This window comes from Muntiacus reevesi, chromosome 10 (genome assembly GCF_963930625.1).
Source record: "Muntiacus reevesi chromosome 10, mMunRee1.1, whole genome shotgun sequence".
NCBI classification, from domain to species: Eukaryota; Metazoa; Chordata; class Mammalia; order Artiodactyla; family Cervidae; genus Muntiacus; species Muntiacus reevesi.
Window position 1 is genome coordinate 78845254 of NC_089258.1, and position 22012 is coordinate 78867265.

At 52.3% G+C, this 22012-nt stretch overlaps 1 protein-coding gene across 2 annotated transcripts in view; it reads right to left on the reverse strand.

Annotated features, from left to right (window-relative positions):
* The window catches only part of SH2D4A (SH2 domain containing 4A), a 62884-nt gene that overhangs the window by 32924 nt on the left and 7948 nt on the right, over positions 1–22012 (reverse strand). For both annotated transcript variants that reach the window (XM_065947209.1, XM_065947207.1), the window contains exons 3-4: positions 12186–12345; positions 10738–10894 (exon numbers count right to left, since the gene is read on the reverse strand). In XM_065947209.1, the coding sequence (XP_065803281.1) occupies positions 10738–10894; positions 12186–12345 (317 nt within the window). The remainder of the gene's footprint in view (positions 1–10737; positions 10895–12185; positions 12346–22012) is intronic.

A 22012-nucleotide genomic window follows, 5' to 3' on the forward strand; every position in this document is an offset into this window, starting at 1 on the left:
TAATACTAGACAATAGACAAAGTATAGACGTCTGTCTATAATTTACAAAACACCTCTGTTGTATGTCATTTCATCTGATTCTCACATCTAACCCCGTGATTTGCAGCTACTTCACCTCCATTTTTCAGACCAGGAAACTGAGCCCCAGAGAGGTCCTCTGACTCGGGGTCTGCATCTTTCTCCCCAACATATGCTCTCCCAGTGAGGCGGATAAATGAATCAACGCCAGCATCACCGGCACAGCCCGGCATGATTACGTACAACTCTCAACACCAGAACTATCCCTCTCTTTTGTAATTCACTTTATATTAAGTTCTTTATATAACATACTTCTTTTACAACTCCAACAGCTTAAATGGCTTTTGGGGCTTCCCTGGTGGCTCAGATGATAAAGAATTTGCCTGTAATGCAAGAGATCCAGGTTCGATCCCTGGGTCAGGAAGATCCCCTGGAGAAGGGAATGGCAATCCACTCCAGTATTCTTGCCTGGAAAACCCAAAGGACAAAGAGCTTGGCTGGCTACAGTTCATGGGGTCGCAAAGAGTTGGACATGACGTGGCAACTAACATTTTCACTTTTTAATTTCAAGGGCTTAGGAGTCTGTGAATCTAGCTTATACAAAATTTTATTCTACAAACTACCATGAAATTTTATTACAATTATACAAACTCTACTTGGGAAACTGTGTAACTCTGATTATGGCTCCACTCTTGAGTTAATAAAATGGTCCCACTTAATTCCTCAACTGTTTTTACTTGGAATACTCAATACTTTCTCACAAAAAATAATACTGAAATGCTTCCTTCCTGTAGCCTAGGAGGGAAGACATCAACGGACATGGTTAGTGGTTTGGGATTTTATCTCTTTTTTGTTCACACCCAACTCAACCCTCAAAATTCCACTTGCATTTCAGGAGTACATTTCCCTTCCTATTTGCAGTGGTTTCCTCATTGCTAGTCCAGCCGGGGGCAGACTAGAGCCAGCTGCCCCGCGAGGGCTCCACCAAGCCCTGGCACAGGGCATCTACCCCTCGGAGGAGGCGGGCTCTCCACCCGCATACTACCCTCCAAGGTTAACACCGAGGGAGCTATGCTAATGCTACTTTTCACTCTTCTTTTATAATTTTATTTCTTTATGGCTGTGCTGGGTCTTCGTGGCTGCACAAGCTTTTCTCTGGTTGCGGCGAGTGCGGGCTACTCTCCAGGTGCAGTATGTGGGCTCCTCACCGTGGAGGCCTCTCATTTCAGAGTGCAGGCCCCAGGGCATGCGGGAGTCAGCAGCTGCAGCCCCGGGCGCTGGGGCGCCGGCTCAGGAGGCGTGGTGCGTGGACTCAGATGCTCCTCCGCATGTGGTATCTTCCCGCATCAGGGATTGAACCCGTGTCTCCTGCTTGGCAGGGCGACCCTTTCCCACTGAGCCGGAGAAGTCCTACTTTTCACTCTCAATAGAAAGCCTGTGCCACAGACAACCCCAAACTCTGGGTGCCAGACATCAGCGCCTCGAGACGGGCAGGAGTCCAAGAGGAAAAGCCAAGCATTTTCTTTTCCATCCTGTCCAAGTGGTCTGATCGCAACATCTTGTTTCTGAGTCTCTTCTTTACGAAGAGACTCTTCTTTACCGAAATCCAGCTTCAGAGAATTACTGGTGACCGAGCAGACAGCAAGCTTAACAACTTTGCTCTGGGAGGGACGAGGGAGGGAAGGAGGCAGGGAAACCTGAGAAGAAGGCTTTCATCATGTCTGAACATCATCTTACAGGTACTGCTTCACTGCTCTCAATGGAGGGGAACGTCACCTGTGAGTCAGAGTAACACCTCAAAACACAGCTGGACACCAGACCTTTTCAAGGCCAACTTCACAGTCAAAGTGCATATTTTAGTGGCATGTTCTTTCATCGGTTGCTTTAGTGAAATGACAGGTGCAAAAGCAGGTACCAGAGCCTTGGGCAGTGTGGGAGGAGTGTGTGTGTGTGTGTGTGTGTGTGTGTGTGTGCACCATAGGAGTGGAAAGGCAAGCAGTCTCATCTCCAGCTCCATGTGGTTAAAGAAGATACAACATATGACAGGGAAGAGTCTTGCTCAAGGATTTTTTAATATGCTAGCTTCAAAGTCTTTATCTCTTTTTTTGGAATACTTTGAATTCCAGATGTTTGTGTTTTAACTTTTTTTTTAATCTCCTGTTTTGTAATATGGTCCACTATGAAGGCCATTTCTGTAAAAACAAGTAATTCTCTGGAAATAAAATCTAAAAGTGAGCAGATGGTTTTATTCGAGGTCCTCTTTGGGGCAAGGACAGTCGGTCTACTGACGGAGAGTCAGTCCCCAGCTTATAAATCACCCGTCGCAGACACACACAAGGGCTTACCTTTGGATTAGCACCCAGCCACCCCTCTCCCGACCACATTCAGGCCTGTCCTGCTTCCTGCCATATTCTCCTGCAGGAAGGGGTTAAACACTGACTGCTTTGGGGGGATGGGAGGCTGCCAACATGGGGGGTCCCTAAGGGTCTCTGCTCAGCAGAGGGGGGCTCCTGGTTCTACCTAAACTCCCCCGGGGAGGGTGCCTGTTCGCACGGTGTAGCTCCTGCCATTTTCTCAGGCTCCGATTAAGTCCCCATCAGACTTGTCTCTGCCTGAAAATGGCCTCTGCTTCCCAACCTGCCTGTCTCAGAACCTGGCTGGGTGACAGCTAAGTTCGGATATTTATCATCACCTCCCGGTCAGCGACAGACTCTGAGCAATGCTGGAGTGTTTGCTGTCCTCCACCGAGAACCACAACGCTCTCACTAAATGTTAAGCAGACCATCAGTTCTGAGTCTCCCAAGTGCTGTCACCACTGCCAAGAATAAGGGGAGGGCAGGTACTCTGCAGAAGGCAACAGCTTTCAGAATAAATGCCGTGCAGTCAGCTCTGATCGAGGCATCTTTTCTGCCTTGTCAACTGCGCAAGGCACACAGCCTCCACCTGCCTCCACCCTCTCTGAAAAATGACAAGGACCATGGCTGTGCTCGTGGTGAGAACAGCATCTTGTAACTGAAGGACTTCAGGGGACAGTTCTTGCTGCTTCCAGGAGGTAAGACTAGCAAAGCATCTGCATACTTTTTCAGCTTCCTTTGTAAAGAACCAACATTGCTAATTTAATCCTTATTTTATGGAACCCTTATTTATGGAATAAATAAATCCTTATTTACTCCTCTAGCATGACAGAGCTGCTTCAAAGGGGGGAACCCCCATTCCCAGACCAGCAGTCTTCTATTGTGTCAGCTCTATGGTTTCAAGGAATCTGGTATTTAATCAGCCACTCTTACTTTTGGCTATCCATTTATTAAAATGAAAATTTTAAGCTAACATAAATATATTCTTAAAAAAACATTTTGTAAAGATTATCTTGAGTGATAAAGATATTGGACCCCAAGTTTTCTAAATCCTGAAGCAGGGATCAGACAATTCTCCTGAAATCCCCTAGACTTGCTTCTTATAAGGACAAAGCAGATAGTCTCCACCCTCAGAACTGAGGCAAATCTTGCATTGTTCTATAAGACATCTCCTTGGATAAAGCCACCTGCAGACGAAGGTCTAAAATAAGGCATTGTTCCATTGGTACAGAACGATCCAGTTGCAGACCTAAAGATTGGGCTGTTCACTGCTCTGGTTCCACGGAAGGAAGGGTACAGGTCTCTACATTTTTTGTATGTAAGGAGATTAACTACGCCCAGGTAGGCAAAGAGATACGGGTTTGAGCCTGGGGGTGGAGGGCTGTGGGGAAAGCTCAGAATACGACAGTCAGTTGACTAGGGAGGAGGTAATTTCTACTTTATTTCCAGAGAGGAGGCCGGGTTAACCTCGCACTGCACTGCTGGGTTTGAACCTCACGCCCCTGCCCAATTCCCGCTCAGATGTCAACGTCCAGTCCCGGGGACATGATTTACCGGTGAAACTGCACAGACACCGTCTTTAACAGCTACAGAGACCTGAGAGGATATTCACGTTCAGGCCACACAGGCACGAGTGTTGTTTAGGATCGTGAGTATTTAGAGCTGAAATGAAACTCGTGCGGATTTCTCTCTGCAAACAGAGCATCTGCGGACAGGGGAGGAGAGCTGCAATCCATTAGTGATGTCTTGTGAGGACAGGGCACAAGGAGGAGGAGGCCCTGGCTGCAGGGAGGAGAGCTGTGATCCATTGGTGATGTCTGTGCAGACAAGGCACAAGGAGGAGGGGGCCCCTGGCTGTGGGGAGGAGAGCTGCGATCCATTAGTGATGTCTGTGAGGACAGGTCACAAGGAGGAAGGGGCCCTGCCTGTGGGGAGGAGAGCTGTGATCCATTAGTGATGTCTGTGAGGACAGGGCACAAGGAGGAAGGGGCCCTGGCTGCGGGGAGGAGAGCTGCGATCCATTGGTGATGTCTGTGAGGAAGGGCACAAGGAGGAAGGGGCCCTGGCTGCGGGGAGGAGAGCTGCGATCCATTGGTGATGTCTGTGAAGACAGAGCACAAGGAGGAATGGGCCCTGGCTGCGGGGAGAGCTGCTATCCATTGGTGATGTCTGTGCAGGTGCAGGCGTAGGTGCAGTCTCGTGCTCTGTGACGACAGACCATTTAAACGCCTGTCAACTGGATCTGCATATGTTTCCCTCAGAGTGTGCTCACTCACTCGTGTCCAGCTCTTGGCCACCCCGTGGACTGAGGCCTGCCAGGCTCCTCTGTCCATGGGATTCTCCGGGCAAGAATACTGGAGTGGGGTGCCATCTCCTCCTCCAGAGGATCCCTCAGAAGGCAAGCATTTCAAAAATATGTCTTGTTCTAATCCATCCTTGTGCACTTAAAATAATTTTTCAGGATCTTAATTTTTAAATTTGCTTGTAATCTTTAAATTTGTAGTCATGAGGTAATTTTCTAAAAGGGAATTTGTTATGGGTGAACTTGATTTAATAAAAATCAAATGTAAACATTTGCATTTACACTAAAAATATCCAAAGTAGACTAGTCAGTCATTATAAAATGTACTATGTGATGCTATTAAGTAACTAGTCAATACAATGTATATTAGTTTATGTAAATAGATGGGTGGATAAGTAGGGAGGCAGGTCAGATGGATGAATGGATGGATGGATGGATAGCTTTTGGATGATTAACACATGCTCATATAGTAAAAAAAAAAAAAAATTATTGCTAATAAAGATAAATACTACATGTCCGACTCTTCTTGACCCCATGGACTGTAGCCTACCAGGCTCCTCCGTCCATGGAATTTAACAGGCAAGAGTACTGGAGTGGGTTGCCATTTCCTTCTCCAGGGGATCTTCCTGACCCAGGGATCGAACCCTGGTCTCTCGCATTGCAAGCAGACGCTTTACCATCTGAGCCACCAGTGATTTGGGTACATGTACATTAAAAAGTTATATTTTTCAAATACTGGGGGGAAGAAGCCTCTCACTTTACAGATAAGGAAAAACAAAATCCTGCAGACACAGTGAGAATGAAAGCCCAGTTCTTCTGAGTACATTTACCATGTTTGCTCTCATTATGTTACCATCGCACAGAAGTCTATGCCAAGTCCACAATCCCTTATTACCAGTTCTGAAATCCAGCAAGTTCTGAATGTACACAACTTATCCTGAGGAGAAAACGTGACCTGGCCTACCATGAGTCCATTGACAGTATTTACCCTCCTTGATTGGGGTGTAACTAAGCCCTACTAGGGACACACATATTACACAGTACAGACACAGCATTTCTCTTATAAAGTCTGAAAAAATCGGAAATCTAAAACGCATCTTGCCCAGGGATTTGGATAACGGAGGGCAGGCCAGTACTGCTGAGCCCTCCGCCTTCAGGGTGTGGTGGGCAGTAAAAGTCAAAGTTGCTCAGTCACGTCCCACTCTTTGTGACCCCACGGACTATACAGCCCGTGGAATTCTCCAGGCCAGAATATTGGAGTGGGTAGCCTTTCCCTCCTCCAGGGTATCTTCCCAACCCAGGGATCGAACCCAGGTCTCCCATACTGAAGGTGGATTCTTTACCAGCTGAGTCACCAGGGACGGAAAGGTATGCTTTTAATTTCTGGGGCTCAAAAAAAAAGGCAGGTATTTTTAATTCCCGGGGCTTCCATGGTGGCTCAGGGATAAAGAATCTGTCTGCCAATGCAGGAAACGTGAATTCGATCCCTGGGTTGGGAAGATCCCCTGGAGAAGGGAATGGCAACCCACTCCAGTATTCTTGCCCAGAAGCCCATGGACGGAGGAGCCTGGCGGGCTACAGTCCATGGGGTCGCCAAAGAGTCGGTCACAACTTAGCGACTGAACAACCACAATTTTTAATCTCCAGTTTTTATGGAGGAGAAGACGGAGGCTCCAAGAGGTTCTGAGATTTGTCTGCCAGCACTCGGGAGAAGCCAGGTCTCACAGACTCAGCGCTGCCAGGCGCAGGTAGACACCACGCGGTCTGGCCGAGGCAGCAGCAGGGCTGGGTTGTCAGCTGTGAGGATGCCACCTGGATCTGCCTTCCACTCCCTGCTCACTCCCTCCCCTTTCTCTTTCTCCCTGTTTGCTTACAGAAGAAAGTCTACTGTTTAACTTGAAAGCCAACAACATCTGGATCTAAAGCATTCCTGCTCTAGGAGGAAGAAAAGCAAAACCTCGAATCCCCAGGGTGTGATGGTGAGGGTGCAGCCGGTTTGTCCCCAGCAGAAGAGGGCGGAGCCCCGCCTCTAACACAGGCCCCGCCCAGCCACGGGCCTGCCCCCTCCACTCTGAGAACACACCCGGTTTCACATCCCAGAGGGCGGCTCTGAGGATGGAGTGGGATCCTGAAGCCAAGTCCTCCAGCAGCTGTCCAGGGATGCCTGCACGGAAAGGACCAAATTCCTCACCCCAGCCACGATCGCCCCAGCTACCCGCACAAAAGCAAACCTGCCTTTTCACCAAAGAATATCCCGGGATCCTGGCTACACCCTTAGGATGTGCTGTTTCCACCTCTTGGCATCCTCTTAAGATGATTTCATCTTATTCAAAATATTAGTGGGTAAAGAGAGCAGATGGGGCTTCTCTGGTGGCTTAGAAGGTAAAGAATCCACCTGCAATGCAGGAGACCCAGGTTCAATCCCTGGGATGGGAAGATTCCCCTGGAGGAGGAAATAGCAATTCACTCCAGTATTCTTGCCACAAGAATCCCATGGACAGAGCAGCCTGACAGGCTACAGTCCATGCGGTTGCAAAGAGCTGGACACAACTGAGCGACTAGCACTTTCATTTTCAAAGAGAGTGGATAATGAAGGATTAACAGTGGGATTTGCGCTGAGTCCTACACAGGCCCGAAGAGGCCCCAGACTACATGTCTTCCACCATGCCTGCCACCTCCATACTTTCATAAGACAATCAGGGCAGAGCTGAAAAGGCACTGGCGGGTACAAATGAAGAGACCCAGTCCATTTCCATTGTTCAGCCGCTAAGTCGTGTCCGACTCTTGGTGACCCCATGGACTGCAGCACACCAGGCTTCCCTGTCCGCCACTGTCTCCCGGAGTTTGCTCAGATTCTTGTCCACTGAGCCGGTGATGCCATCCAACCATCTCATCCTGTGTCATCCCCTTTTCCTGCTGTCCTCCATCTTTCCCAGCATGAGGGTCTTTTCCAGTGGGTCAGCTCTTCTCACCCAGGTGACCAAAGTTTGGAGCTTTTTATGGTTCTGGAAAATCGACTGTTCTTTAAATCCTCCCATGGTTATTCAGATAAGCATTATGATCACAGACTTCAGTAAAAATGCTTGATAGATTTTCTTTTCATAATAAATTTTAGGCCTTGTGTAGACAATGAAATTTTAAAGACATGACAATATCTTTTTATTGATAGATACTATGGTTAAATTTATATATTTTCTTGGGCTCCAAAATCACTGCAGACAGGGACTGCAGCCATGAAATTAAAAGACGATTGCTCCTTAGGAGAAAAGCTATGACAAATCTAGACAGTGTATTAAAAAGCAGACATCACTTTGCCAACAAAGGTTCCTATAGTCAGAGCTATGGTTTTTCCAGGAGTCATATACAGATGTGAAAGCTGAACCACAAAAAAGGCTGAGCACCAAAGAACTGATGCTTTCAAATTGTGGTGCTGGAGAAAACTCTTGAGAGTCCCTTAGACTGCAAGATCAAATAAGTCAATCCTAAAGGAAATCAACCCTGAATATTTACTGGAAGGACTGATGCTGAAGCTTCAATAATTTGGTCACCTGATGCAAAGAGCCAACTCATTGGAAAAGACCCTGATGCTGGGGAAGATTGAAGGCAAAAGGAGAAGAATGTGGCAGAGGATGAGACGGTTAAATAGCAACACTCATTCAGTGGACATCAATCTGAGAGAACTCTGGGAGATAGTGAAGGACAGGGAAGCCCGGTGTGATGCAATCCATGGGATCACAAAGAGTCAGGCACGACTTAGCAACTGAACAACGATGGTTAAGTTACGGCCGCAACACAGAAATCCTTACAGCGCAAGTCTGGACTGCATTTTGGAAACACTCATTGTCTCGGTCTCTCACCAGAGTTCTTTCCCAAGGAGCAGATCTGGAGAAGACAACGAATCTGTACGTTGGAATTATGACGGGAGTGGGAGTCAAAGCAGATATATGAAAACAAGGACTTTCAGAGATTCAGGGGCAGATTAGTCTCTTCGGGCGTTAGTTTGTGCATGTGCCACACAGAAATCACACTCATGTCGTAAAATGAAATAATTCCATGAGAAAAAGCTTTGCAAACTCTAAATCAAAATGTGTGGATTTTATTCTTTTATATAAAATCAGCTTCCCTGGCAGCTCAGATGGTAAGGAATCTGCCTGCAATGCAGATCTGGGTTCAATCCCTGGGTGGGGAAGATCCCCTGGAGAAAGAAATGGCAACCCACTCCAGGATTCCTGCTTGGAGAATCCCATGGACAGAGGAGCCTGATGGGCTTACAGTCCACAGGTCCCAAAGAGTCGGACATGACTTGGCAACTAAGCGCACATATAAAATCAACTTACATCTCCACCTCAATGAGCATGAGAAATCCTTGATGTTTCTAAACCAGCCTCAGACTAGTCTTTATAGCTCATGCATGCTGATGCCTGGCAGAAACCGACACAATCTGGTAAAGCAATTATCCTTCATTAAAAAAAAAACAAACAGCAACTCCTCCAGCGTTTGGTTCCTGTTTATGCTGATGATACCCTCATGCCCCAGGCGTCCAAGCTTGGAAACCTGTGCTAGACACCTTGATCTGATGCAAGAATGCAAGACCTACTCTGATGCAAGAATGGTCAGTTCCTCTGAAAAGAATCTGCTCAGGTCAGCCCCTTGCTCAGAAATCATTGACAACTGGCAACTGTTCTTGCACAACAGGTCGCCCCCAAGACCCTCCCCGTCTGGCCCCACCACCCTTCACTCCATCACTGCCTCTGCGCGCCAGCCTCCCCAGCCACACAGCCCTGCCCAGCGGTCTCTCTGTGGGAACCTCCAGCCCCAGGCGCCCTGTGTGGTCACCTCCAGCTCCGAGTCCCCTGCAGAGCCGTTCTGCCCGCCCTGGTGATGCTCACGTCCCTGGGCTAAGAGCACAGAAACACGCCCCGGTCCTTGGACCACTGCTTCCGCTTGAAATGACACTTTATGTGAAGTCTCTTTTGCTTCCTCAGTTATGAAGTCCACAACAGCAGTGATTCCTATTTTCACTCCTGCAGTGTGATCTCAGTCCTGGGACATAACGGCACTTGTTCACTGAACGAGTAAATCAGTCCATCTTGGGGTCTTCTCCTCCATGTACCCCCCCCCATCCCTGCTCAACACTCTCCTAGTAGAGAGCACATACAGCACAAGAAGGCTGGAACCCTTGCAGAAGCCAGGCCGCTGCAAATCCCCTGCTAGCCCTCCGGGTAATTAAGTTCTTGGCAGAAGAGATAACCTCATCATCTAGTTTTATTATTCTTCCAAAGCATAATCCCAGAAGCAAATTGCGTTTGAGCTCTTGTAAACCATCTGACACCTCAGAGAATTCATTCTAGCTCCAAGGACAGAACTCTTGTTGTGTGGAGGACAACAGCCATCCCACAACCCAGGCAGACCCCATGAAACCAACGGGCCCCGACGCTTCGTCCTCAACAAAAGGGGTCAGGGCAGCCCCTTGCTCAAAAATCATTGACAACTGCCAACCGTTCTTGCACAACAGGTCGCCCCCAAGACGCTCCCTGTCCGGCCCCATCCACCCTTCACTCCATCATTGGGGTGAAGCGGGGGCTACTCATGAGGACACAGTCTAGATCCCAGAGGAGCCGGTGTTCCAGGCCCAGCAAACCGCAGCCTTAAGCGGCAGACCCGGCCCTGCCCGCCCTGGTGAGGAGAGTTGGCCGCGGTCTGTCCACGCCAGTCCCGGAGGCCACGGGAGCAGGAGCTCCGCCGTCCACCAGCCGGCCCTTCGAGAAAGACCCTGCAGACCCGTTACAGAAAAATGTAACAGGAAAAAGTAACCCTGGGGATGTCTTAAGGATGCACAGTGTTCTATTTAGAGTTCTCTCCTCATGCCTCCTCTCATGCAGAGGGGCTCTCTGTTGTTTCTGAAGAAGCAGGTGAGTCCATCCCCCTAAGGAATAACCGCAGGGCCTTCAAGCTGGAGGAACCTTCCCCAGAAAAGCCCAGTGAGGATCCTGACGCCCTGGGGCCCCGACACCTCTGTCTCCCCGCGAAGCTCCGCACACTTTACAGACGTGAAGGACTCACGGGCGCTTTCTGCTCCGCGAGCGGCGCAGCCGGCCTGCAGCCTCGGCCCGGCGTCCCCGCCTCCGCCGCCTTCTCCCGCACGTTCCCGGGCGCCCGCCCCTCGGAGGACGGCGGCTTTGGTTTCGAGCTGCTGCTGAGCTCTCCGGGCTGAGCTTTTCTGAAGAGAAGCAAACGTGGAATTATCAAAACACACCCTGCAGTAAAAAGACAAGCTTTCCCCCAAGTGGATGTCACGTTCAAACGATGTGAACAGCGCTGACGGCAGGCTGAGCCCGTGCGAGGCATTTAAAGACGTGAACCAAGTCCTCATAGCAGCCCTGCGGGGACGGTGCGGTCATCCTGGCTTTGCTAAAAGAGGCTCAGGATAACCGTTATCCCGCATCCAAGGCCCGGCAGCGGCCAGGACTGGAATCCAGGTCTGCCCGGCTCCCGAATCAGAAGCTGAACAGCCTTCCTTCTGTTCAGGAACAGAACAGAGCAGAACAGAGCACGCAGCCTTCGCGTCCTCGGCAGCAGAGTCCCGTTTTTATCCTGTGCGCCCACCTACCGCTGTGAAGTCACAGCCCTGGGGCGTGGGACAGAGGCCCCCTGTCTGCTCCTGTGTCTCCTCTCGTGCAGGGCTGCCCACACTCGGGGCGGGGGGCCCAGAAGCCACCCTAGCACCCGGCAGAGGGGACCCACGCCCTGCCCCGAGTCTGCCACCCACGTGATCTTCCTGTGTCTGCAGCTGATTATGTCACTTCCTCACCCAGCACCTCCTCACTGTCTACAGAATAAGACCCAGAGTCCTAAACCTGGCCTTCGAGGCACGTGAGACCCCGACCCCCATCACCCACGTGCACCCCAAACACTCAGAACGATTCACCATCATCCCACACATCAAATACACTCTATCGGGGTCCTGATGACTTCCTGCCTGCCTTTTCCCACCTGACCTCCTGCAAGCTGGAAAACTACTTACCTTTCCAGGTTCTCCCCCTAGGATCAGGATGGGAGCCCCTGCCTGGCCTGAGTCACAGCGCACACACAGCCTGCGTGGCCACCCGTTTCTCCTCCTGGACTGCAAGCTCCCGGTCCGTCCCTGAGAGCCCGGCATGGACAGACCCCCCTCGGGCCTGCTTTCCTCAGAGGCCGCCCTGGAACCTGAAGCCCGAGGGGGTCCTGGAGCCTCACTCTCTCCCGCAACTACGCTGCTCTTGCTCAACGTTAGGGAAGCCCAGGGTCACGGGGAACCTCATCCACAATATCCCAGTGGGGATGCAGGACAGCCGATGTGGTGGGGTCGTGAGTGAAGGGGGTCCCCCAAGGTTAGAAGGGAGAACTTTCCAGAAACTGGATGCCACCACGTGCCCTCGAGTCCCACCTGGCCCTCCCGCAGGCTCTACCAGCCAAGAAGCACGACTGCCCCTCCAGCCTGACTGGGCCCTCCCGGCCCCGCAGGTCCACACCTGAGCTCCTGCGTCTCCTGTTCGGCCTTCAGCCTCGCCCTCTCCGCGAGGATCTCATCACAGATCATGTCGTATGGTTTGTCCAGGTGGTGTTCACCCATCACCCAGACCCAGACCTCCTTGTCGGCTCCCAGTTTCCAGTGAACAGATTTGCTGTTGTCTGCAAGCAAAACAAGAATTTGGTTTGAACAAGTATCTTTGGTCGTGGGTTAGGAGGTTTTCCACCGTTCAAGTATTTAAAGATCAGATGAATCGAAGCACGTCCAATGTGCTCTGAGCAAGCAGCCCCTTCCAAGGCGGTGGCTGGATTGTCTGTTTTAAATCATGATGAGTGTGGGTTCTGCACATGCCCTTTCAATAAGTGAAGATCCGAGATGGGAAGACCACTGTCTGCGTTATCTCTAGGGTAACGGAGCCAACATCAGACACGTGAACCTCTGAAGCCTAAGAATCTCCCTGCAACCCAGCTGCTCTAGGGATGGCGTGTCCACCATCTTCCTAGGATTCACTGCTGGGTCCAAGGCGTGCATTTTAGAGTCACACCAGCTTTGCTTTAAACCCTAGCCCTGCCACTTAGCCGTACAATTTGGACAAATCATTTAATCTCCCAAGCCTCAGTTGCTTGTCCACACAACGGGAACGCTAACATCCACTCCGGAGGACAGCCGTGGGGGGAGGCAGCCGTGGGGGCACGTCCCCGGGTGTCTGACACACGACAGCGCTCGGCAGAGGTGGGTGCAACCGCTCCTCTGTGCTGTGGACGGACGTGGCAGCTGAGAGACTCCCATCAGCCGTGAGAGACGACGCGCCCGGAGTGGGAGACGTGGGGAAGCTCCTAGAATAGCCCCGTTCCCTGCTGGTCGCTGTGTTTACTTTCTAATTCCTGCTCCTCCGACGGGAGCATCAGGCTCCCTGACACCTGGGATGGTGGGCCATCCCCTGGAGAAGTCGGAGGGGGGACAGTCCTAAGTCTGAAGGTCCCGGAGGGGACTCACCAGGGCCGTGAGGGTCCTCAGCTCATTCTCGTCCAGAAGCCTGAGCCCGAGGACACATGCTCACCAGCGCTGCTGAGTGTGTGACGGGGGTGGCTGCTGGAACGCAGGCCAGGCTGGGGAAGGGTTGCGGGAAGCAGAGGCCAGCTTCCTACGAAAGAATCTCCGTCCAGTGGATGGAGGACCAGCGTCCTGCTGTGGACTCAGGACGTGGCCACTTGGGGCCAGCCTAGCTCTTCCTCTGGGCGCCTTCCATCCTCAGGACTGCAGGGATGCTCTGGGGATAAGGTTCTCAGTAGGACAGTCACGGTGTCCCTGGGGGCTCAGGGGTAAAGAATCCACCTGCCAATGCAGGAGACACGGGTTCGATCCCGGGGCTGGGAAGACCCCCCCCATGCCGGGGAGCAACCAAGCCCGTGGCCCACAGGTCTTGAGCCTGCAGCTTTGCGCCCGGGAACTGCAACTAGAGAAGCCGCTGCAATGAGAACACGCACCGCAACTAGAGAAAAGCCCATGCAGCAATGAAGACCCCGCACAGTCAGAAAGCAAGTAAATGAAATTATTAACAATAAATAGGATACTGGGGGGGCAGGGAGGAGTCAAACAGTCTGTGCTCAGAGGTGGACGCAGGTATGAGGGCAGGTCAGTCTCAGGTGGGCCCTGGGCAGGGAGGCCGGGTCAGCTCCGGCTCGTTGAGGAGATGCCCACAGGTTCCTTCACTGTGGGACGCTGGCATCCCTCACAAAGCCCCTGTACTGCCTGCTCTGGGGCAGCTGAGAATGTTCCCACTGTGTCCACCTCTCGGTCTTCACCTGACAACCCTCTGCCAACAGTTCTGGCAGCAGGAGGGAGGTGGTCGGAGACGGCGTGGCCGAGAGCCAGGGGAGGCGGGATGGGACAGCAACACACACTCCCCCCAAACTGTGTCCCGGAGCATAACGCAGGGCACTCGGGTGCATGACTACCGTCGGGGGAGGCCCTGCTCTGGGGGAGAGGAATCCAGAAACCCTACGAACACAGGAGGGGCTGAGAAGCAAAGGGGAGTGGCAGCCAAGGGGAGGACAGAGCCCCCGTACCTCTGAGGGGGTGGGGGAGGCACAAGAGATGGCGGCTTTGGGGCAAGAAGGAAGGGAGTTATTGGACGTGTCAGATAGCATCCCTGATGGGAGTCTCTGCTCTAACGGCCGGGGCAAAGACTCTGGGGTCCTTGGGGGCCCACACAGCTCCCTGAACCCAGGGAGGGGGGTTGCCCTGACGCCCTCGGCTTCATGCTAAGACAGGGAGGGCTGTCTCCCACGACATTCCCGCAGCGTCCCTAAGGCTGGCGGGGTGCAGAGCTGGGTGCTGCGGGGTGCACGGGGTGAGACACCCTCCTGCAGGTCACCAGGGCCTGGGAGAGGGGGGCAGGGCGGCAGGTCACCGACTTGAACTTCGCTGCCTGTCTGCTTCGTGCCAGGCCCTGAGGTGGATGCGCTGCAGACACTTGCAAACAAGACAGACCAGTCCTGGCTCCCAGGGACTCACGTTCCAGCTAAAGGAGGCAGGAGCTGAACCACTGGTTAATTACGAAAGTAGCAGGACTGAGACGATGATGTTAGTCACTCAGTTGTGTCTGACTCTTTGCAACCACATGGACTGTGGCCTGCCAGGCTCCTCTGTCCATGGGATTTTCCAGGCAAGATTACTGGAGTGGGTTGCCATTCCCTTCTCCAGGGGATCTTCCCAAGCCAGGGATCAAACCTGTGTTTCCTACCTTGCAGGTGGATTTTTTACAGTCTGACCCACCTGGCTGAAGGAGGGGTGTTAAATTTCTAGAGATAGGGGCGGGTGGGCAGGGGGACATACTCTGTGACCAGGAGAGATTATGTCCAACGAGGATTCAGAGAAGGCAGGGGGCTTCGAAAGGACAGAGAAGAAACAAGAAGTTCCTGGCGTTCAGCTGGGGAGGCTGGGTATGGAATTTAGGCAGAGATCAGAGTGGCTTTGGTTCTGGACACGAGGAACAGCATGACCGAAACCCAGGGACGGGAACCGGTGAGGGGCCACGTGGAACCGGGGTCTCCGCCAGAGCTGTGAGGCTTGAGGAGCCGCCTGGCTGTGGGCTGAGGTCACACGGGGAGCGGGAGCCCACCTGCCCAGGCCCTGGACGCCCGGTGAAGGGGTTTACATGGAGGGCCTGTGTTGCATAACTCCAGAAAGCTGTACCCAAATCCCAATGTTTACAGCACTTTATTTCTCCAGTCCGAGTTTCCTCTTTGATAAAACAGAGGGGATGAGTCTGAACTCACACACAAATGCTCAAAAAGGATTAATTCCATGTTCTTGGTCTGACGGACCAACCAGGAGTCCACAATTGTCAGAGAACCACAAAACTCCCAGAAGTGAACACAGACAAAACATTCTCTGACATAAATCATAACTATTTTCCTAGCTCGGTCTCCCAAGGCAAAAGAAATAAAAGCAAAAATAAACAAATGGGACCTAATCAAACGGAGAAGCTTTTGCACAGCAAAGGAAAACCATCAACAAAATGAAAAGACACCCTATGGATTGGGGGAAAATATTTATAGACAGTGTGACCAACGAGGCTTAATTTCCAAAATAAACGAACAGCTCATACAGCTCAATACCAGAAACAAAATACCACCCAGTCAAACTGTGAGCAGAGACCTTAAATAGATGGTTTTCCAAAGAAGATACCCACACGGCCAACAGGTACATGAAGAGATGCTCAACATCACTAATTATTACAGAAATGCAAATCAGAACTACGATAAGGTGTCACCTCACACTGGTCAGAACAGCCATCATCTAAGATTACAAATAATAAATGGTGAGAGGGTGCGGAGAAAGGGAAACCCGCCTACACTGTTGGTGGGAACCAAAGTTGGTGCAACCACTATGGAAAAGAGTATGGAGGTTCCTTAAAAAACTAAAGCTACCATATGACCCAGAAACCCCACTCCTGGGCACACAGGGGACGTCCGCTGACCCTGGGCTGCAGCGTCCACATGCTGCCTGAACTCGCAACGCCCCAGGAACTGCCCACCGCTCTGGCCGCTCCTCACAGTCATCCACCTCTGACCCAGAAACCAGAGGGCAAATGCCTAGCTGGCAGGGCCTCTGGGATTTGGGTGCTACGGCCGCGTTCCTTCTGACCGATGCCCGTGCCAGGTCTGCCTTGAAATACATAGAGCATCACCAAGGCTGTTAGTAACCCTACTCGGCCACGAGGAAACCGAGGCTCCGGGAAGGTAAGTTCCTTGTCTGGGATCGTAGAGCTGGTGCAATAGGACCAGAATTCCTTACCTGCCGGTGAGGCAGTAAAACCTGTGTTTAGAGCCACCTCTGACGCACTGTCCAGACTGAAACACCTTTGAGAGCAAAAACAGGAAATCCACCCTCAAGAATGGCAGGAAATGAGTGTTTGCTGGGCTCTGCTGAGCGAGCTGGGCACGGGGTTGCCGTCTCGGCCCTGCAGATCAGGACAGCGCCAGCCCCACGTGTGGTTCCATGAAGACCAAGGCCCAGTCCTGGGCTTCCCTGCTGGCTCCGCAGTGAAGAATCTGCCGGCAATACAGGAGCCGCAGGAGATGCGGGTTCGATCCCTGGGTCGGGAAGATCCCCTGGAGGAGGGCATGGCAACCCATTCCAGGGCCTGGAGAATCCCCATGGACAGAGGAGCCTGGAGGGCTACAGTCCCTGGGGTCGCAAAAGAATCGGGACACGACTGAAGGAATTTAGCACAGTAAGGCCCAGTCCTACGGAGACTTCCCCGAAGGTAGTGCGGGTAATAATTCTGCGAGCCTGTGTTTTAAAACTTTGAAAATATTTATTCTAGAGACAGAAGGGACAGAAAGGGAGCTGGGGAACCCACAGAGCGCCACCGTCCCGGACAGCAGGTGGTGGCACAGACAAGCGAGTAGGCGACTCGGGGGGAGGCTGGCTGGCCCACGGCTCCAGGGGGTGAGAGGGAGCATCCGAGTGGGCATCCGAGTCCAGCACTCAACACGTGAGACCAAGGCCATCACACTATCCAGCCCAGAGTGAGCCCAGAGCGGGCTGGGATCGGCGGCTCAGAGCAGACTCAGATCTGCCGTTCAAACCCGGACTCCACCGGTGACCTGCCCACGTCACTTTCTCTGTTTCCTTATCTGTAAGAATCAGGTGGCGGGCCATGTTCACCTCCCTGGATTCTTACAAAGATTAAATGAAATGGCATCAACACAAGGTTTCTGCCTGGCACTTGCTAACAGACCTGCAGGGTGGTAGGGAGAACCTCCATGGGATGGAGCGATGGGAGTGTGCTGAGACTGGGAGTAACCAGGGGACTCCCAGGCTTCCGGCTTTGGTGACTCAAAGGAAAGCGGGCCGCAGATCATGGTGGAGACAGAGGCAGGAGCAGGCCTCGGGGGCAGAGGGGAGAGCTGGGATGATGCCGAAGAACCTGGCTTTGCATCAAGGGCACAAGGGTCTTCTGAGCGGAGATGCTCGTTGGGTAACTGACATGAGACCAATGCTCAGATAAGAGGTCTGGTTTCGAAATACAGCTGTGAGATTCCATAAAGAGAAGAGGTGCCCCAGGGAGGGAGTACAGAGACCCTGACCTTAACCTAGTCGGGGATAACCTAGTCGGGGAGTGTGTGAACGAGGCTCAGGGAATCTGTCAACATTGAGAAACTGCAGCAAATGTCCCCTGTGTAGATTCTCCTGGTCCCAGCTTTCAGTGAGCTTCCCACGGAGTTTAAGGGACCCTCTGTCCCGCCTGAAGCTTGCCAACCACCAGGGCAGAGTGAGGCTCCCCTGGGAATGCAGGTATTCCGGGTCAGGCAGAGACGTGAAAGAAGACAGCCATGGAGTCAGCCAGAGACCACGACACGAGGAGACCCAGAAGCAACTCACAGGGTGAGACCCGGCTGAGGAATCAACCGAGCTGAGCACCGAATCCAGCAGCGAGGTCACTGTGCTGGGTCAGGAGGGAGGGGCGGGGAGGAAGCAGACCCGGCAGATGGCTCACACCAGGGCTCTGTCGTCATTTCATTGAAAAGGGGAGGCTCTGCATAAAGGAGCTCGTCTGAGAATCCACAAGGGAAATTTCACAAGCCCCAGCCTGTTCCACGGGTGCACACGGAGCGTCTGTCACCCCCCATAGTGACCAGAGCCTGGCTTCTTGCGAGAAGTTCCCACCAGCTGGAGAGGTGTCTATTGCTGGGCAGCCTCTACCAAGTAAAGACCTCCTCTGTGTGCATGACCAGAAAAAAAAACTTACGGAATAAAGGCTCCATGGGAAGACACCCACACAAGCACACGCTCAGTCATGTGCAGGGCTCCTGCAGACAACGGCAACTGATACCAAGCTCCAGGTCAGCTCGAAGCGCCAGGCAGGCTGAACGAGGGGCAGCATTTGTTAACAGTGCCAGCTGCGGGAGAGTCAGGCTCAGGGTCCTGCTGCCCTGGGCAAGTCAGTTAAGGTCCCTCCGTCTCCCCTTCCTCACCTGTGAAATGTGAAAGTAACTCAGTTCCAGGCTTGGCTGTGATGATTTCGTGAGATGATAGACCTGAGAGTTCAGGGTCTGACATGCCAGCAGCTCAACCGGCACTGCTTGGGGCCACGTTTACAAAGTCTAGGGCAGTGCTGTCCAATGGGAGCGCCGCCTGTAATTATGCATTTTCTAGTCATCCTATTAAAAAATCAACAGGAGACTGGGCAAGATGATGGGGCAGAAAGGCCCTGAGCTCACCTCGTCTCCTGAGCACACCAAAATCGCAACTATCTGCAGGAAAACCATCCATGTAAAAGACCAGAACCTACAAGAAAAGATCTTCTCCAACCAAAAACATAGAAAAGGAACCACGATGAGACAGACACCACAGTGAGACAGATACCCCAAGGTGGGCGACCCACAGACTGGAGCTTCTCCCACCGGAGGGAGAGTTCTGAGCCCCAGGTCAGGCTCCCCAACCCAGGGGTCCTACTCATCTGGGAAGATGAGCCCCCAGAACATTTGGCTTTGAAGGCCTGCTGCTGCTGCTAAGTCGCTTCAGTCGTGTCCGACTCTGTGCGACCCCATAGACGGCAGCCCACCAGGCTCCGCCGTCCCTGGGATTCTCCAGGCAAAAACACTGGAGTGGGCTGCCATTTCCTCCTCCAATGCCTGAAAGTGAAAAGTGAAAGTGAAGTCGCTCAGTCATGTCCGACTCTTAGCGACCCCATGGACAGCAGCCTACCAGGCTCCTCCGTCCATGGGATTTTCCAGGCAAGAGTACTGGAGTGGGGTGCCATTGCCTTCAGGCCACCGGGGTTTAACTTTGGGAGTCCCACAGGAGTGGGGGAAATAGAGACTTCACTCTTAAAAGGGCACACACGAAATCTCACACACACCAGGACCCAGGGTGAAAAGCAGTCATTTCACAGGAGTCTGGGCAAGACCTATCTGTCGGCTTTGGAGCGTCTGCCAGGGAGGCGGGGGTGGCTACAGGTCACCCTGAGACCATGAATCCTGGAGGATTCATATTTGCGGACCTTCTATCGTGAGGACATGGCTGCTGGCAGCTGCCATCTTGGCTCATTAGTGCCAAGACCTGGCCCCACCCAACAGCCCACAGGCAACCCGTGCTGAGAGGCCTCGGGCCAAACGACTAACTGGGTAGGAACGCAGCTGCAGCCATGAGCAGGCCCTAAGGACTTCCTGAGCCCACAGCTGACTCCAGACACGCCTCTGGACTTTGCTGAGCCCACGAGAGGGTCAAGACCTAACCCCACACGCCAGCGGGCAGACACTGGCCCTTGCCTCCAGGAAGCCGGCACTGGTCTCCAGACCAGCCTCACCAACCGGGGCAGACACCAAAGGCAAGAGAGCTACCATCACACAGCCTGCAGATCCAGGCCACCCACAGCAGGGCAGGCCCTCCCCAGGGACCAGCCAGGCCCCGGCCCCTGCCCACTAGAGGCCACCACAAGCTTCAGGACACCCCAGACGCCAAACCCAACTGTGTCGGGAACCAGCCCCCCACCCTCCACCCCACCCCCGCCCAACGATTTGAAATGAGTTCTGGGATCCTGGGCCCTGTGACCAGACTCCATGACCCGACTCTGCCCACCAATAATCCAGCGCTACCCCCAGGACCTCAGTTCCCCTGTCCATGGGCAGGGCAACCTCCCCGGAGTCCTTGGGATCCTGATTCCACCTACTGGTGAGCTACCACAACTAGCCCCTGGGCCCCCTAGGATTCCTCAACCAGTCGCTTTGTGACCAGATCCATCTAACCAACAGCCAGCGGCCTTCAGCAAGGCAGAGCCTGAGAATCAACTGATGTAAGAGCCAACCAAGCCAGCTGATGGCCCACGGGCTCAGCCTCCCACAACGGAAGGGCCCGTGCAGACCTCTTAGGGAAAATCTGGAGAGCGTACGGCTTAAGCGTCTAGAGGGGTGAGGGCTGCTGAGACACACAGAACATCTTCAGAGGGGCCCCTTCTTTAAGGTCAAGAAATGTAACTAACCTACCACATACAGAAAAATACAAATAACAACTTAGAAAAAAAATTTAAAAAAAAACGAGGCAGCAGAGGAACACGTTCCAGATGAAAGAAGATGACAAAACCCCAGAAGAACTAAATGAAGTGGAGATAAGCTTTCTACCCAAGAAAGAGCTCAGGGCAGTGCTTGTAAAGATGATGAAAGAACTCAGGAGGACAGCAGGTATGCACAGAGCAAGAAGGTGGAATTTTTAAACAAAGAGTCAGAAAATATAAAGAACACACAGAGAAGGAGAATACAATCACTAAAATGAAAAATACACCAGAAGGAATCAATAGTAGACTAAATGATACAGAAGAGTGCATCAGTGAGCTGGAAGATGGAGGCATGGAAATCACTGCTGCTGAGCAGAAAAAAGGATGAAAAGAAGTGAGGACAGATCAAGAGACCTCGAGGATAACATCAAGGCACTAATATTAGCATTATAGGGGCCCAGAAGAAAAAGAGACAGAATGAGCCTGAGAAAATATTTGAGGCCATAATAACTGAAAACTTCCCTAGCCTGAGAAAGGAAATAGTCACCCCAGCCCAGGAAATGCACATAGTTCCAAACAGCAGGGATCCCCAACTCCCAGGCTGCAATTGCTCCCCCTCACTCACATTACCACCCCCCACCATCCCCATCCGCAGAAAAACTGTCTTCCCTACAACCAGTCCCTGCTTCCAAAAAGGTTGGGGACCACTGCCATACAGGATGAACCCAAAGAGAAACATACCAAGACTCACTGTAATTAAAATCACAAAAAATAAAGGGAGAATATTAAAAGCAGCAAGGGAAAAGCTTCCCAGGTGGTGATATATTAAAGAACCCACTTGCCAATGCAGGAGACGCAAGAGAGATGTGGGTTTGATCCCTGGGTGGGGAAGATCTCCTGGAGGAGGGCATGGCAACCCACTCCAGTATTCTGGCCTGGAGAATCCCAGGGACAGAGGAGCCTGGTGAGCTACAGTCCATGGGGTCGCAAAGAGTCGGACACGACTGGAGCGACTGAACACGTAGCATGGGAGAAGCAACAAATAACAGACGAGGGAAGTCCCATAAGGCCAGCAGCTGATTCTTCTGAAGGACAGAAGGGAGTCGCATGATACATTTAAAGAGACGAAAGGGGAAAACCTACAGACCACAAAGGAAGAATTTGAGCAAAGAACTTCATCTTACATCACCAGGAGGAGACCAGCTCAGCAAACGTGAGAAATCCAAAGTGTCTCAAAGAGCTCCAGGCCACTGATTCCAGGGGACAGAGCCCTTCTGCGTCCCAAGTCTTCGCAGTCACCCGCCACGTCTGCGTGTCACGTT